Source organism: Lagenorhynchus albirostris, chromosome 12 (assembly GCF_949774975.1).
Source record: "Lagenorhynchus albirostris chromosome 12, mLagAlb1.1, whole genome shotgun sequence".
Lineage (NCBI taxonomy): Eukaryota > Metazoa > Chordata > Mammalia > Artiodactyla > Delphinidae > Lagenorhynchus > Lagenorhynchus albirostris.
In genome coordinates, this window is record NC_083106.1 from 9,508,949 (window position 1) to 9,525,437 (window position 16,489).

General features: G+C 48.7%; 1 protein-coding gene across 4 annotated transcripts in view; it reads right to left on the bottom strand.

The window, feature by feature from the left end:
• The window catches only part of ZDHHC14 (zinc finger DHHC-type palmitoyltransferase 14), a 272,373-nt gene that overhangs the window by 23,173 nt on the left and 232,711 nt on the right, over positions 1-16,489 (bottom strand). For all 4 annotated transcript variants that reach the window (XM_060167377.1, XM_060167375.1, XM_060167373.1 and 1 more), the window contains exon 5: positions 13,175-13,223. In XM_060167377.1, the coding sequence (XP_060023360.1) occupies positions 13,175-13,223 (49 nt within the window). The remainder of the gene's footprint in view (positions 1-13,174; positions 13,224-16,489) is intronic.

Sequence of the window (16,489 nt, forward strand, 5' to 3'; positions counted from 1 at the left end):
ATCCAACACAGGGTGCCCCTGGGGGGGTGGGAGTGCTGCCCGGTCCTCTCGAAGGAAAGAGGTGAACGGGCTGCAGGAGGAGCTGCACCTACCAAGAAAAGGAAGACTAAGGTGGATTCTGGAAAAGGGGATAAGTACGGAGGGGTGGGGAGGAGATGCAGAGAAGCAGGCCCCTCCTCAGGGCTGCCACCAGCCCTTCTTTTCTGCCAGGGTTACCCAGGGGGACAAACGGTTATGGCAGAGGCCTCGCTGCACATGGGGACACAGGGATGGTGGCCCAGGTTGCAAAGAAGATCTCATTCTCAACCGCCTCCTGACAGGTCGGGGCTCACAGACGCCCCCCCTCCCAGCCTCATCTCCCCACCCAAGAGGACACAGATCGGGGAGCAGCCACGTGGGAGCTCTGCCCGCACTGGCTTGAAAGCAGAGAAGTGGAGCCCAGGGAAAATGACGAGGAAGTAGTGGGAAGCCTGCGTCGGGAGAACCGCGTTGTATAAAGGGGGATGACACTGGCAGTGACTTTGCACAGGCTGGAAGGAAAAGACAAGAGGCAGAAAGGTCAAAGAGGAGGTGACAAATGGAATGGAAACAAGGGTAGAAAAGAGAGAATGAAGAACGAACCAAAAGATTTATTTACTGAATAATACACGAAGAGCCCAACTTCAGTCTCGGAAATACTTAGATGCCAACGACAGTTTACAATCCAGGCAGAATGATGGTCATGTCAAAACACATGTAACACCCACACGTGTGAACCAGGTAAAAGCTGGCATGTGAAAGTGGAGGAGGTCACGGCATCTAATGTGCCTACGTCTCCCTTTGCAGCTCCTGTTCCTTTTGCGGCTGCTGTTCCCTTTGTGATGCCACTTACATGATTACCTCCAAAAGGAGGCGTTGTTACCAGTGGATGTGGAGTTTTAAATGTTTATAGCAACCCCCCAAATTTGCAGTGTTCTATATTAATATCTCATGTGCTTGGTAACATTTTATAAATAGCAGAATGCACTTTCACTGTTAGCTCACAGCTGTGTCCAAGTGAGGAATTCAAGGTAGGATGCAAGATGCAGCCCCCTCCGCCTCTCCCCTTACAGCTGCCGCTTCGCCCACAGGACGTCTGAAGGAATAATCATCATCATTCGTAACAATGGCTGGCATCACTGGCTGTGTGTCAGGTCCTGTTCCAAAGGCTTCACGTGTGATGAATTGGGAGATTGGGATTGACATAGATACACTAACATGTATAAAATGGATAACTAGTAAGAACCCGCTGTATAAAAAAATAAAATAAAATTCAAACAAAACAAAACAAGAGCTTCATGTGGATTAATTCACTTAATCCCCAGAGCAACCCAGTGAGAAGTGTGATTCCCACGTAACCGATAGGGAAACCGAGGCAGGAAGCAGTTAAGTAATTTGTTTAAGAAATAGCAGAGCAGGGATTTGAAGCTTGGAAGTCTGGCTCTGCCAGTAGGACAGAAAAGCCATGGGCCGATTCCTTTCTGAATTCTTGCTAAGGGACACGTGGCTCTAGGCTGACCCCAACCTCTGCTGGGGGAGATCGGGACCCTCCTTGTCAGGGTTTCTTGAACCTATGGCACCTTAAGGAGTCCATCCCCCTCAAATTCACTCTCAGACAGAGGTACGAATATCTGAACAACACTTCTTCTCACTGACCCGACAGCTTGACGTTGAAATTATCTATGCCATAGTAAGTTAAGAAACATAAATTTCTTTTTTTTTCATAAATTTCTTTTTAATGTATCAAAACCCACTTACTGATTTTTTTTTTTAAAAGAGACATGAGTGGAAACAGGCCAACTCCAGTAGGAGCCAATTTAATAAGCAGCTGGATGTTTACTGCATCAGAGATGGGTTCCAAATCACAGCCATTACCACTGCCAGCCTCCATGTCTCCTCCCCAGCCCCCCAAAAAGAAAGGGAGCCCCCTCTGTGGCCAAGAGTATGGCTTTAGATTCCCCACAGCCGCTAGCTCAAAGTGCTGCACACTGAGGTACTCGCTAGATGACTATGGAATTGAAAAAGACTGAAAAATGCCGGCGGGCAGGCGCCCCTCCCTTGGGTTTCCACGCAATCCCACAAGTGCCTGCTCTGTGGCTTTCTAGGCACCTGGTCCGGCACTCCGGGCAGCAGACCGTGGGGGAAGGTAAGCTTCCCACCCTCAGGGTACAGGGGTCTGCTTGCCTGTGGGAAGGTAAGCAAGGGGAGACGACCTTGCAGAGACATGGAAATAGTATTGGGCAGAATGGTGAGGGCACCTCAGTATTTGGAGAATCGTAAAAGGTGAGAGGTAAGGAACCAAAGGTTTTTAACCTTATTGGGTTCCTACGCTTTTCTCAGAAAAAATGCACATAAACACATTTTTTTCCTTATAATTTCAGGAGGCTTAAAAACGCCCCTGATGCCTCTGCATGGATACACATGGACCCCAAGTTAAAATGTCCCGATTTATTCTAATCCCTTCGTTTTACAAATAGATAAAATTTTATGTAAAATGAAGGGCTAAGGCCCAGAGTAGTCAAGCCACTTATAAAAACTCACATTGCACTTCACGGCAGAACAGAACTGGAACTTGGTCTGCAGACTTCTAGGACAGAAAGAACCCTTCCCATGGCTCCAAGCTACGGAGTGTCACATAACAGGCCTAACTTTGGAGCCTCAAAGCTCACAACAGCAAGGCTGAGGCTGCCCGTGACATGCAACCTTGTCCATCAGTCCCACGGCCTTAGAGCCACCCCTGGGTGAAGAACTTGTCTCTGTTAATATGTCATCACCCATCTCCCCACATTCCAGCAATCAGGCTGGCGACAGGCTTTTTTGCCAAGTGCCAAATCTAGATTACAGTTTATTTTAAAAAGTCTGTATTTCATGTGGGTTTCCTCATCGACCCAAAATCCCCGGATTCCAGAATGGCCAGGGGATGCCAGAGTCCAAGGCTCTGCCTCGGGTGCTTCCGCTCTGAGCACTGGGCGTGTGTGGCCAGGGGGCTGGTCACACCGCACGGTGCTGAGGGGCCTTTCTCTGTGGGCACCAGCCAGGCACCCCTGGGTCCTCCTGCATCTTATTCTGCTTTAGGTCTCTGTCTGGGGTTCTGACATTGAAAATATAAGAAACAGATGTTGTTGGTAATCATCTCTTTCTTTCTTTCTTTCTTTCTTTTTCCCCTAAAAGTTACAGTAAGGTAGGCAATGCTCACTTACAGGAAGAGCTTTGATGGAAGGGCAGATCTCAGTGATAGACCCTTTGTCCTCTAGATTGAGGGTCTAAATCAGCATTTAATCCTTTTAGATATTTAGGTTCAGGAACTTGTCAGTATATTTTCCTCATCATTAGATGACCCTATAATCCTTAGACGGAGATAAGAAACTACAGCTTCTGCCCCTGTCATTAGAGGGCCCACCACTGTGTCTGGGGTGGAGGCTGCTGACTTCCCGATGACTTACATGACAACACACTTTGAAAATCAAGTTTCTGGGACCTTTCAGACTGGATCATGGGACCATCATCCTTCAGTCTCTCAAATCCTTTCTCCTAAATGCTTATGTACTGGGAGATAGAGGTGTGTAGTTGTCCCAAATTAAACCTATGAAGTCACTAGAACTCCAATCAAAATTCCAGCTGGAATTTTTAAAATGGAATTTGACAAAGGACTCTCAAATTCATCAGGAAGAGGAAATGTATAAGAACAGGTGAGGAATTTTGAAAAACAACATCAGGGAGGTGGGAGCAGGAGAAGACTTTTCTCGTAAACAAAACAAAGTGAGAACAGTCTAAACAGGCCGTGGGCATGTGGGGGTAAAGAAGGCATTTCAAATTAGTGGTGAAGGAATAGACCGGTGGTTCTCAAAGTGTGGCCTGTGGAACCTTAGGGTCCCCAAGATCCTTTCAGGGTATCCTCCAGGTCAGAACTATTTTCCTATCATCACCAAAACATTATTTCCCAGCTTCACTCTCATCCTACCACGTGGTGGCTTCTTCTGGAGGCTGTGTGATGCAAGATGATGTCCTCATTCACTCTTATGCATTCTTGTGTTTTAAACATTTCTCATTTTTAATTTCAAACGCGGTATATAGAAATAGATATAATCTACATGAACAGAGGCTCTCTGGGGTCCTCAATAATTTTTGTTTGTTTGTTTGTTTTTGCGGTACGGGGGCCTCTCACTGTTGTGGCCTCTCCCGTTGCGGAGCACAGGCCCCGGACGCGCAGGCTCAGCGGCCATGGCTCACGGGCCCAGCCGCTCCGCGGCATGTGGGATCCTCCCAGACCGGGGCACGAACCCACGTCCCCCACGTCGGCAGGGGGACTCCCAACCACTGCGCCACCAGGGAAGCCCCTCAATAATTTTTAAGACTGCAAAAGAGTTCTGAGACCAAAAAGTTTGAGAACTGCCAGAATAGATTAGTAAGTGGTATTGGGACACTTCACTCAACATTCGGGAAAAATGAAGTTAGAACTTTAGCTCACAACCCACACACACAATTCTATTACAGATCAATTACTGCGCCAAACTTAAGAAACAACACAGAAAGGTATTAGAAGAAAATAAAGGAAATACTTGCATCATTTTGGGGTGAGGATGTACGGAGCCATGTAGGATGAGATTTACAGATTGAATTTGTTAATAAATTACACTTTTTTGTATAAAAAGGTCAAGTTAAACGGTAAGTGATAGGTTGGGAGAAAAATATTGGAAAAAGATAGTTATAAGATTATTATTAAGACTATATATAAAGAACATGTTAATAGGAAAAGAAGAAACAGCCCCATTGAAACATGACAAAGAGTTTGAACTGGCATATTGAGGGAGGAAAGAAAGGCTAACAGTCACGAAAATGCGTGCAAGCTGAATATTGTCCAGAAAATGGAAATTAAAACCGATTTTTTTCTCCCCATCAAATCGGCAAAAATCACAGCACTGACAACTCCCGTGTGGGTGAAGGTGGGGAGAAATGGAGCATGAATTGGTATAATATCTTTAGGGGACACTATGGTACATTATATTTAAACTACACTTAGCTTTTAACTCAGTGACTCCACATCTAGTTGTCAATCCTAGAGAAATGCTTACACTTGTACACAAAGAGATACATAGAAGAAAGTCCACTACCTCAGTTTCTGGGCAGTAATAAAAGAAGTCTAAATACCCATCACTAGAAGAAGACACTATGGTTCATCTATACTCTGGAATTCTATAAAACAGTTGAAAAGAGGATGATGTACATCTATGTGTTGACATGGAAACGTCTTCAGGAAATATCTAAAAATCAAATTGTAGAACAATCCAAAGAGCATGTATGATCCCTTTAGGTAAAGCAGTCCCCCCAACTGTACATGTGTGTGTGTGTGCATGCACACATGTATGTATTTAAACTCTGAGAGGATCACCTGTAAAGACCCACAAAACCCGACAAGAACTCCTACAGAATGATGACGAGTCAAGAGCAGCGCTTCCTTTTTACCCTGACGTTTCTATTTGAAATTTGTTACCGTGAGAATACACTCTTGTATCACTTGGGTGATTTTAAAAACCAAAAACCTCCTCTCCCACTCTGTGATCTTCTGAGATCTAATCTATGCTTATTCTTCACAGAACTCCCGCAATCCACCTGGCCGGGGGCAGCGGGGAAGACTCTCGATTCCCTGGGTGGAGGGGCTGGGTTCTAGCTCTGGAAACGTCAGTGCGTCACCGAGCATGAATCGGGGTCACTTAACCTCTCGGTGAGGTCCTGCTGTGAGACCTCGGGCACTTGTCCCACCTGTTTCCCGGGGGCTCCCTGAGCACCAGCAGACACCAGGATGGACAGGCCCTGAGAGCTGGGCTAGTGAAGGCCTGTCCTGCCCCCATGGATTTTCCATCGGCCCCCAGTGTCCCCTTTCTGACAGCACCCAGGCTGACTCCAAGCCTTCTACCAAATTCCACTAAAACAGAACGATGCCCATGAGGCTGGGGGCGCCTGTCGACGGTGCCTTGAAATAAGCGCAAACTGGGGGCAAAAAAGGCGTTCTGCCAAAAGCCCCCACCACGCAGAATCGGTGACCGTCCGAGGTACCCATCGTCCTTCTCGTTTTGGGAGAGCTGAACGATGCCATAATTAGAGATGAGTGTAACCCTTTGAAATGGACGTTAATGCTGCTACACTGAAGTGACCGTTAGTGGGCAGGCGTCCCCTCCCCCTGCTGGCCCTGTTCCTGAGGGGCTTCAGCTCCCTGAACCCCAGAAGTCTGCGAGGTGGGCCCGGCCATGTGGCTTCCCTGACTCTGTGTGACCAGTGACATTTCCTAAGAGGCTGGAACATTTCGCTTCAGGCTCCCGGTTTTTTTTCTGCTTCCATATTTCACACAATAACCACAGAGGACCCTAAAGACAGTCCACGCTGACGTGGAGGTTCCATGTGCGACCTCCTAGATTCTGTTTGTACATGTAGCTCAGATCAAGCTCATTTCTCCCCAAACCAATGCTAGCTGTCTCCCTTTTCTGCTGTGCCCCTTTCCCCGGGTCACCTAGGGTTCGGACCCCCCTTCCTCCCCCTCTCCTCCCAGGTCCTATCTGACTGCAGATCTCCCCGCAGATCTGTCCCCTTGTCACCGATTTCAATTTCGGGGTCCTTCCTTTGCAAACATCTCCTCACTACCTCACTCCATCGTGTTCTTTGCTTCAAGGTGAGTATGCTTCAAGGCAAAACAAGAACAAAAAGCAGCTTGATTATGTCATTCGCCTGCCAAAAATCATGGCTGGTTCCCCGGTGTCCGGGGGAAGAAGGCCGCTCGCTCTTTCACTGGTATTCAGTGCTGTTGGGACCTGCTTCCTGGGGGCGATTGGTCGTGACCTCCAGCCCCAGTCAGGGCTCAGCCATCCTAGCACCCTCCTCCATCCCCACCGTGTGTGTGTGTGTGTGTCTGTGTGTGTGTGTCTGTAAGAGTATCTGGGTGCTGACACCATTAGGGCTCCCGGCGCCCATGCTGCTAACCTTGCCGAGTGAAAGAGTGAACACAAGCCTGGCTCCAGCCCTCCAGACGGCCTGCTCTCCCCTACACACCATACACACCCGCCAGGCTTCTCCCCTCCGTGTCCCTGTTAGAACTCCACCTTTCCAGGCCCTGTGCAAATGCCACCTGCCGCCCGTGGAAGCCTCCTGACTTCCCTGCAGGAGATGCAGCCTCCTTTTGGACCCTACTCCTACCTCCAGTGCATGCTATGGCATTTTTATGTCACTTAAGACTTATTCTGCTTGTAGGAACCAGAGTCAGAGCTCAGATCCTGGCATCCACAGATGCTCGTTGAGAAGAGTGAGTCACCCCGTCCTTCATCGCTCCTCTGGCCTCTGGTTGATGTGCTTTGAAGCTCAAGGCTGACGGATCGTTCTAGACTTTGTAACCCTGGCACGTTTTGGGCCCAGGTGGTGGGCATTCAGTATAATGATTTTGAAGGAAGCAGAGGCTGAGTGGACCTCCTTCGTTGGACCTGCCTGGCTGGGTGGACTGAAGACCCAGTGCCACCCTTTTTGGAGAAGATTCTCCTTTTGTCTCTTTCCCCGGGGAAGGCCAGGGGGGCCTTTGAAAGCCCAGGCAGCTACCCCACTTCTCACTGAACCCCAGAAGCCTGCACCCCGCTGCCTGTGCTTCTCTGATGCAGAGATGAAAGGAAAGAAATGGCCACAGTCACGGGGAGCCAGCCCAGGAAACGGGAGGTGAGAGGGGGCAGGAAGAAGAGGATGGAGGATGGGGCTCCGAGGCTGGACGTGCTCTTGCCAAGGGTGACCCTGGTGGTCGAACGTCCTTCCTCTTCCCCACCACAGCCCGGGAAGGGCCTGCTCAGTGCCCACAAGTGAGCCAGAGCCAGTCGTTCTACTCACAGCCACTTACGACGTTTCCCGCCGCCCCCGCCCGCTCCTTCTCACCTGTGTCTCCTTCCCACCTCCTCCCAGAAAGTCAGTAGAAGGGAAGACATCATAAAGATCAGAGCAGAGGGCTTCCCTGGTGGCGCAGTGGTTGAGGGTTCGCCTGCTGATTCAGGGGACACGGGTTCGTGCCCCGGTCTGGGAAGATCCCACATGCCGCGGAGCGGCTGGGCCCATGAGCCATGGCCGCTGAGCCTGCGCGTCCGGAGCCTGTGCTCCGCAATGGGTGAGGCCACAACAGTGAGAGGCCCGTGTACCGCAAAAAAACAAAAAAAAAAAGATCAGAGCAGAAACAAAAGAAATAGAAATGAAGAAAACAATGACAAAGATCAATGAAGCTAAAAGCTGGTTCTTTGAGAAGATAAACAAAATTGATAAGCCTTTAGCCAGACTCATCAAGAAAAAAAGGGAGAGGACTCAGATCAATAAAATTAGAAATGAAAAAGAAGTTACAACCGACACCGCAGAAATACAAAAGATCATGAGAGACTACTACAAGCAACTCTATGCCAACGAAATGGACAACCTGAAAGAAATGGACAAATTCTTAGAAAGGTACAACCTTCTAAGACTGAACCAGGAAGACATAGAAAATATGAACAGACCAATCACAAGTAATGAAATTGAAACTGTGATTAAAAATCTTCCAACAAACAGAAGTCCAGGACCAGATGGCTGGTCACAGGCGATTGTATCAAACATTTAGAGAAGAGCTAACACTCAATCCTCCTCAAACTCTTTCATGCTGGAACTAGACACCGTCCCCTGGACACCTGGCTCACTTCCTGAATGAGCTGGTTGATGCCTTTCTCCTATATAGTCCTGCTGGTTGCATGCGGGCCTGATGAAGAGCTTTTTACTTTAGCAATGTTCCCATCATTCATGGCAGTATTTCTGATAAGGAGTCCTGGCTAATGAGGCATTTTTGTTTCTAATCTCTCTCATTTCATCAACCACACCTTTTTGAGTTGGATATTTTGCAGATTAAATCCACGGTGAGAAACCTTTGCCTGTGCCCCCATTTGTCATCAAAATATTTTTGTATTATTGTCAGGAGATCAGATTGGAGGCTACTGAAGCATTTTAAATATATTTTCTTGCCCGAGAACACTCTGCAGGGGTCACTTGCAAAGGCTGCCCTGGACTTTCCTGGGCTCGGGCAATTCAGCCAGAAAACCTCCTCTTGTTTTAAGAACTTTGTACTTTGCAGATTCTTGCACAGACTGCAGGTCCGGAGTGGACGAACCGTGGGCAGCGCTGCCATCATCAGAGGATGGCTTCTGTGAGTGTGAAACATCACGGATCAGTCTCATCCATCATAAATCGACCACCTCAAAAGAGACTCCCAGACTCTTAGGGCCTCAGCAGCAGAAGGGAGCTTAGAGCTACTGAGTTTAATGTTTATCTGATGCTAGAATCTCCTCCCACCCTAACCAGCAGGATGCATCCTCTTTCGGAGTGCCACTGTCCCTGTGACCTGTCCTCTCCAGGCCATAGCATTCCTGAGCAGCCCCCGTGGTTAGTGCACCTATCTCGGGAGCTAAAAGCCGCCCCTTAGAAGTTTCCACCCGGCTATCTCCATGGAGCCTCCAAAGCCACACAGGTGTCCAGAGGAAAAGCAGGAGCCAGAAATAGCATCCTGATGGGACCCAACCTTACTTATCACGCATATGTTATCCCTTATAACCAGAACTCCTTTTTTCAAAAATACATCACAACCCAGTAGAAACTAAAGCATACTTTTTCTTCTGGAATATGAATTTATGATAAAGCATCAGAACTCAGCACTTCTTAATAGACTCACTCAATAAGAGGGCATCTTCCCCAAAGCATGTATTTAAACAGAAAACACGTGGCCAGAACAGACTGCCTTAGGTCTTCACACCATTGACTGGGGAGACACACACAGAATGTTTCTGTGCTTTGTAATTAAAAACCCAGCACTGGGCTTCCCTGGTGGCGCAGTGGTTGAGAGTCCGCCTGCCGATGCAGGGGACACGGGTTCGTGCCCCGGTCCGGGAAGATCCCACGTGCCGCGGAGCGGCTGGGCCCGTGAGCCATGGCCGCTGAGCCTGCGCGTCCGGAGCCTGTGCTCCAAAACGGGAGAGGCCACAACAGTGAGAGGCCCGCGTACCGCAAAAAACAACAACAACAACAAAAACCCCAGCACTTTGCTTTCCTACGGGTGTGTCTGGCATTCCTGAAATTCTCCACTATTTCCAAAAATAAATAAAGAAGATCCGGGTTGGGAGCGTCGCTCCTCCCTCCCTATCGGCAGCTTTTCTTCACGTTCCTCCCGCGCCTTGCCCTTGGTTCTGCTTTTCTCCGAGAGAGAAATGGAGTGGTTTTATCAGAGGGTCTCTATGTTGCTGGGCAGCTCCCTGGGATATTCTGGCTTCAGCTTTAGGTCACCTTTTTCCAGGCAGGAGCCCAGCCTGACACTGGATCAGGAGGTGCCACAAAACCAAGTGGGGACCCAGTCAGCAGGAGTAAAGTTAGATAATAACTTCACCTATTAAATTGTGAAGGGTCGGCTAATTCAACAAGGACCTCATGGGGCATTCTGTTAGCATTTTCAACCGGAACTCAGGGCAGGAGATATATGTGTGTGTGTATGTGTGTATATGTATTCTTCTATATGTATATGTATACACACACACATATATACACATATATGTGCATACATGTATGTATATATATATATATTTTAAAGCCCATCCATTTTTGTCTCCCATCCCCTCTCTCCTAGATTAACAGAAAGGGCAGAAAGGGAAGGGAGGGAATTCACAGTCAACTCAAGAAGTGACCCGGTGATGTCTAGTGAGCTTCCTGGATGGGTTCAGAGACAGATCCTCTCAAACCCACCTGCACCTGAGTGCCTGATTCCTGGGTACATCCTACCTGAAGGCCTGTGGGGTTGACAGGACAATGGCCTCCCCAAAGATACCCTAATCCCTAGCAGCTGTGAATACATTATCCACGTGGCAAAGGGGAGTCTGTAGATCGAAGGTCATTGGTCTTGAGATGGGGAGATTTTCCCGAATGGTCTGGATGCGGCCACTCTTCAAAAGCAGAGAGGCTTTCTGGCTGAGGGCAGAGAGGTGAGCGTTAGAGGCAGGGGGCACTCAGAGCGTCAGAGGGATTTGATCCCCTGTTGCTGGCCTTGAAGAGAAAGGGAGGAGTCAGGGAACGGAGCAAGGAGAGGGGCCCTCAGCCCTACACCCCATGAGTTTAGTCAACTACCTGAATGAGCCGGAAGAGGATTCTGCCCTGAGACTTCAGGTAAGAATCCAGGCTGGCGACACCTTGGTCCCAGAGAAGAAATCAGCCGAGCCTACTGGACTTCTGACCTGCAGAACCGGGCGATCACAGAGTATGTGGCTTTAAGCCTCTTTTCTTGTGGCTATTCGCTACAACAGCAACAGGAAGCTGATACAGCCGGCACATGCCAGAGCCGTGCTGGGGAAGGCCCTGGCCCGGATGTGCCGGGGGCCCGCAGCCGTGTCTGGGGGCTGTCAGGGGCCTGCCATGCGCTCAGAGCAGGTTGTGTTGCCACAGCTGCAGCTGCCAAGCTTCTGAATGTGGAGGACACGCCTGGGTGACACCTGTAAAGGGGAAATGCCTGGCTGTTGGCTGAGAGGCTCAGCCCTGGATATGGCAGCACCGTTTGGAAAGGCAGTGGCTGAGATCCTTAGGAGCTTTCAAGAACCGCGCCATAGGAGAAACTACGCGGGCCTCTCACTGTGGCGGCCTCTCCCGTTGCGGAGCACAGGCTCCGGACGCGCAGGCTCAGCGGCCATGGCTCACGGGCCCAGCCGCTCCGCGGCATGTGGGATCTTCCCGGACCGGGGCACGAACCCGCGTCCCCTGCATCGGCAGGCGGACTCTCAACCACTGCGCCACCAGGGAAGCCCAGGAGAAACTCTTTACCTCTACCTGAGAATGCTATTTCAAGGGAAGATAAGTTAAAATTTGCTCTGAACCAAATAAGAGCATTTCTCTCCTTCGTCCGCTTTCCACACGAACAGCACAGTTTGCACACCGCTGAAACACACTGTCACTCCTTCTCTCAGCAGCGTCTGTCTACTCCCCTCACTGGGGAGCGCAATGCTATTGATTACAGAGACTATAAGCACAGCCAAGCCAGGAGCACGAGCAGACGCGTGCTCTAGAGGACGTTCTGGCAGAGCTGCCCGTCGCGTCCGTCGCCACACATCGTCCAGCACGGGCCCATGGCCTCAGGAAAGGCACAGGTGCCTGGGACCGGGGAGGGGAGATGGCTAAGCCTGCCACACTCTTGAGGCTTCAGAAAGCATTCCAGCTGGCAGCCAGACCTCAGTGCCGGTTCTGAGCTGCATTCATAAAACTTAGCAAGACTAGCATGTTTTCATGATGGAACTGATTTCCTGAAAGACTTAGACAAGCCTCTTCTTCAGGGAAGAAAAGACAAGGCTTGGCTGTAAGCTATGCCAAAGCAACATGCCTTGAAAACTGAAGGACACAGAGAAGCGATGATGGTGGAGGATGGTTACCCCTGGCAGGGTTGGGGAGGGAAACGAAGGAGCCATTTCCCATGGGACCTGGTTTTAGCAGCCACCGATGCTGAGAATCTCATTCCCAGCACCTTTCCTTCTGGCCAACTTCTAGCTAACTCTAGCTTCTCAGATCATTAACAGAAGACAGGACATACCTGCGAAATGTACTCTCCAAGAGCCTCTGTACATCTTCATCTGTCCCTGTCCCCTCTTTAAGAGATGAGCAGCTGACTACAGAATCTGTAGTAGCCGCCAAAATTCTGTGCTGCCCATGAACACAGCGGGTCTGAGGATCCCCACATGGCGGCTGCACCAAGACGGGACCCACACAGGGGCGTCTGTACATATTCCGTAGGGACCACCCGCTGATCAAAGTGTAGCCAGTTGGAACTCAGCCTGACTTCTCCCCAGACCAACCTGATGTAACGCAAATCAGTGTGGGTTTCTGGGGGTGGGCAAGAATTCACACTTAGTTTTCTAGTGAAAGAGCACTTCAATTTAAACAAGGCTAAATGAGTCACTTGGACGTTCAAGCATTCAGAGGCTGTTACTCACACAAGTGAGTGTTCGGGAGTTCTCTGGATACTTTACAGAAGAAAAGGGAACACGATTTATGAAAAGGGAAGCCAAGGCACCAGATGAAGAGGTTACTGAGTAGATGTGGCCAGCCCAATACTTAACACGTTAGCATTGTAAAAAACAACAGCCAGAAAGGATATCTTGCAGGACTGTCCTTAAGAGCATTTAGGAATCCTGCTTGCTGTGAACCTGTGGGAAGGAAAGCAGAATTTAGTAGTCAGACATCACCTCCAGAAAACAGCCTTCAGGCTGAAAGCTCTCTCATCTACATAAAAATAATAGGTGTCTAAAGAGCGATTAAATAATTACATTTTGTCATTCTGCAGAACCCAGTGCACTGATCAGAGATTGAGATTCCACCGAAGTTATTCAACTAGAAAGTGGCAGATTCATAAGCTGACCCGACATCTGCAGGATATTTCTTCAATAAAAGCAGATGGATGCCTGCATACTTTCCCGTAAATTATAGTTCTGATTACTCCTTTGTTTTCCTCATTTGAATGGGAAAACAGAATACTGTATGCTATTTTTTTCTCTTCTTTTATGAAACACTGTTTTCCCAAAGTTTGTTAACTTTTGACCCTGGGTATCTTGTAAACTAGGCTACGCATAAAAGATGTCTTTCTCTGCATCCCAGAGTAAACAAACTCACAAAGCTGAAGTTTATGACTGATTCCTTCTGGGTTTGAGACATATTAATATGAACTGTCTGCACAAGAAAACATTTCTTCAGGGGCCTGAATAAAGATGCATCTGACAAGAAGCGATTTTTATTTTATGTATTGGTGTTAAATGCTTTTTAAAAAGAAAAGCCCCCATGGAGGAGCTCTTGGTGGTCCCACCTTGGGGTGGCGAGGCTGGGTCCATGTGTTTTGGGGACATAATCTGGCCCTGGGGCGGCTGTGAGATAAGCGGGGAGGACGGATGCCATGGGACTGGTTCTAGAGCATTCTGTGGCCTTGTCTGCTGGTGAGGTTGCAATGTGGGAGAGAGAGGCAGGGCCCCAGACTCCTCTGTGTAACTGGAGGCCAGGCTGGCTACTGGGAGGCTAAGGTTGGGACTGCTCCAGTTCTTCCTCGAGCTCCCATCCCCTCTGTGCCCACTGGCCACCGCGGGAGCACGAGGATGCGCCGTTTGCTAGGATGCCAACCGGTGGGAGAGCTAACGAGGAAAGGTGTTCTCTTCCATCCCTGCTAGGCCAGGAGGGTGAAGCCAGCACGTGGACAGATCTTAGAGCAAACACAATCTTGAAGCAAAAGGAGGGACGAAAAGAAATGATTTCTCTTTCCCTACTGAACCCAAATTGCATCGCTTTCCCAGACTCTGCTTCCAGATGTCACCTTCCCAGCAATCTCTGTGACCCCGGGCTTCCTCCCCGGCCACCCCTCGCTGTCCTGTGTCCCCTCTCAGAGCCCACTTCCCGGCAGGGAGGACTCAGGGGACAGTCCCCCCGCTGCTCTCTGCCTTTGCCAAGGCTTCCAGAATCTTAGGGGGATCACGGAGCCTCGTAAAACCTCTTGCCCTTCCTGAGAGCAAATCGGGGTTCAGGCGGGCTCGTTCAGTGGGGGCTGTAGTGAGGATGCAGAAGCAGGGGAGAGGAAAACCTTTATCTGCTTCTGTCCAAAACAGTCGGGTCACTTGCAGGCAGGTAAGTTCAGAATGCTTTCTTTGTGGAAGACCGGATTACCGGTACCTCAGCATAAACTACAGCAAAAGCTCCATTTTGCCGAAACCAGGGTGAGTAAAACTTTAGAGGAGATGAAAATGCCACTGTGGTGGCAGGCGTCGCTGTGTGTGCCTCTGCGTGTGCGTGTGCGTGTGTGCGCGTGTTTGTGTTCCCAGAGCTTATGTGCGAGGCTGAGCAAGTGAAAACTGCTTGATATCCGGAATGTAGGGGCAAGGCCAAAAATGAATGTGACTATAGACAGATAGATAGACAGGCATTTTGAAGTCGCTAAAGATGCTATAAGATGTAATGTTAAATATACATATATATTTAAGATATAAGATGTTAAAGACTATTTTTCAGTGCCATAAATATGCTGGAATATCAGTACTTCTGTCTTCTCTAGCTGTGTAAGCAATTGCTTCTACTGTCTATTAACACATACATAGGACCCTAGTTACACTTTTGCCATCTTGAGACTCTGAAAATAGAACAGGTGCCTCGGCAGAGCGCTGCGGCATCCTTCCCAGGTGGTGTGGAAGGGGTCTCTGATCAACGTTAATCCTCTTCTTCCCATCCCACCAAGTTATGGCTCTCAATCATGTATTACAAATTTGTGTCACGTTCAGATCAAAGGATTTCAGTCAGAAAGAATGGGAACTAGGATTTTAAATGCCTAAGAAAATTTGGGATAGGCCATTCATGTCCAAAATTGACCAATACTTAAAAAGAACTACTGTTAAACTTTCCATACCGTCCGCTTCCCCCAGCCCCCGTACAAACCCCACCAAGAGAGCAGCGGGGAGAATGCGCGTGTCCAAGTTCAGCCTTAGCACACTGTGGTTTCAGCACTGCTGCAGGGAAGCAAGTGAGGTGTGTGTCCAGATACTTCCGGAAACACTCCAGAGAGAGGCTCTGTACTCGCTAATGGGTGGGTGTACTTCAGGAATGTGGACAGAGGCCATGCTGGTCTTTAACGTTGCTAATGGAACCGTAATGGAAGTTTAAGGCTCACGTTTATAGGTCAAAGCCAAGTGGCTTCCTTCTCATCACTCCCTATTACAGGAAAGTGAGAGGCCAGGAAATGGAAGAAATTCAAAATTATGACCTTAGGAAGGGTAATGATAAATGCCATTTGCTTAGGCAAATATATATTAAAGTCATGTATATCCACACTTCATTTTTAATAAAGTCGCTTCCTTCATATGCCAGGGGTAGCTTGCCAATGTTCTGGCAGGTAATTAAACATCTTATCAAACATACATCTTTAACATTTATAGATATGTGTGTAAGAAAGCTCAGTCTTTATCCCCATTTTTTTTTTTTTTAGGGAGGGTGACTATTCCTGCTTAAGTAGATATCATACTAAAAAAAAAAAAAAGCTCTGTTGTTCAATGGGTATCATTACAGCACATTATCCTTTGTGAAAACATGGGAGTAATTTTTCCTGGGGATCCATTAGCAGAAGAGAAAGTGAAGTCACGAGGGTGGAATAGGGACCATGTATCAAGGAGAAGGTCTTGTAAGTGAAAGAGTCTGATCCAGGGGTGCCCCTGGCAACTGCTGTGGGAAGGATGGGGATGGGGGGTGGGAGGGAGAGAGGCAGGGTGACAAGGCTGGGAGGGAGGTGAGAAACAAAAGGCAGGCTGGAAGCGAGGAGGGTGCTAGGGAGAAGGGGAAAGAGAAGAAAGAGAGAGCCCGGAATGACCAAAATATTAAATCAAAATTAAATCAGAAAACTAAAGTCAGGCAAATGGTTACATACGTAATCTGATTTCGCCAGCATACT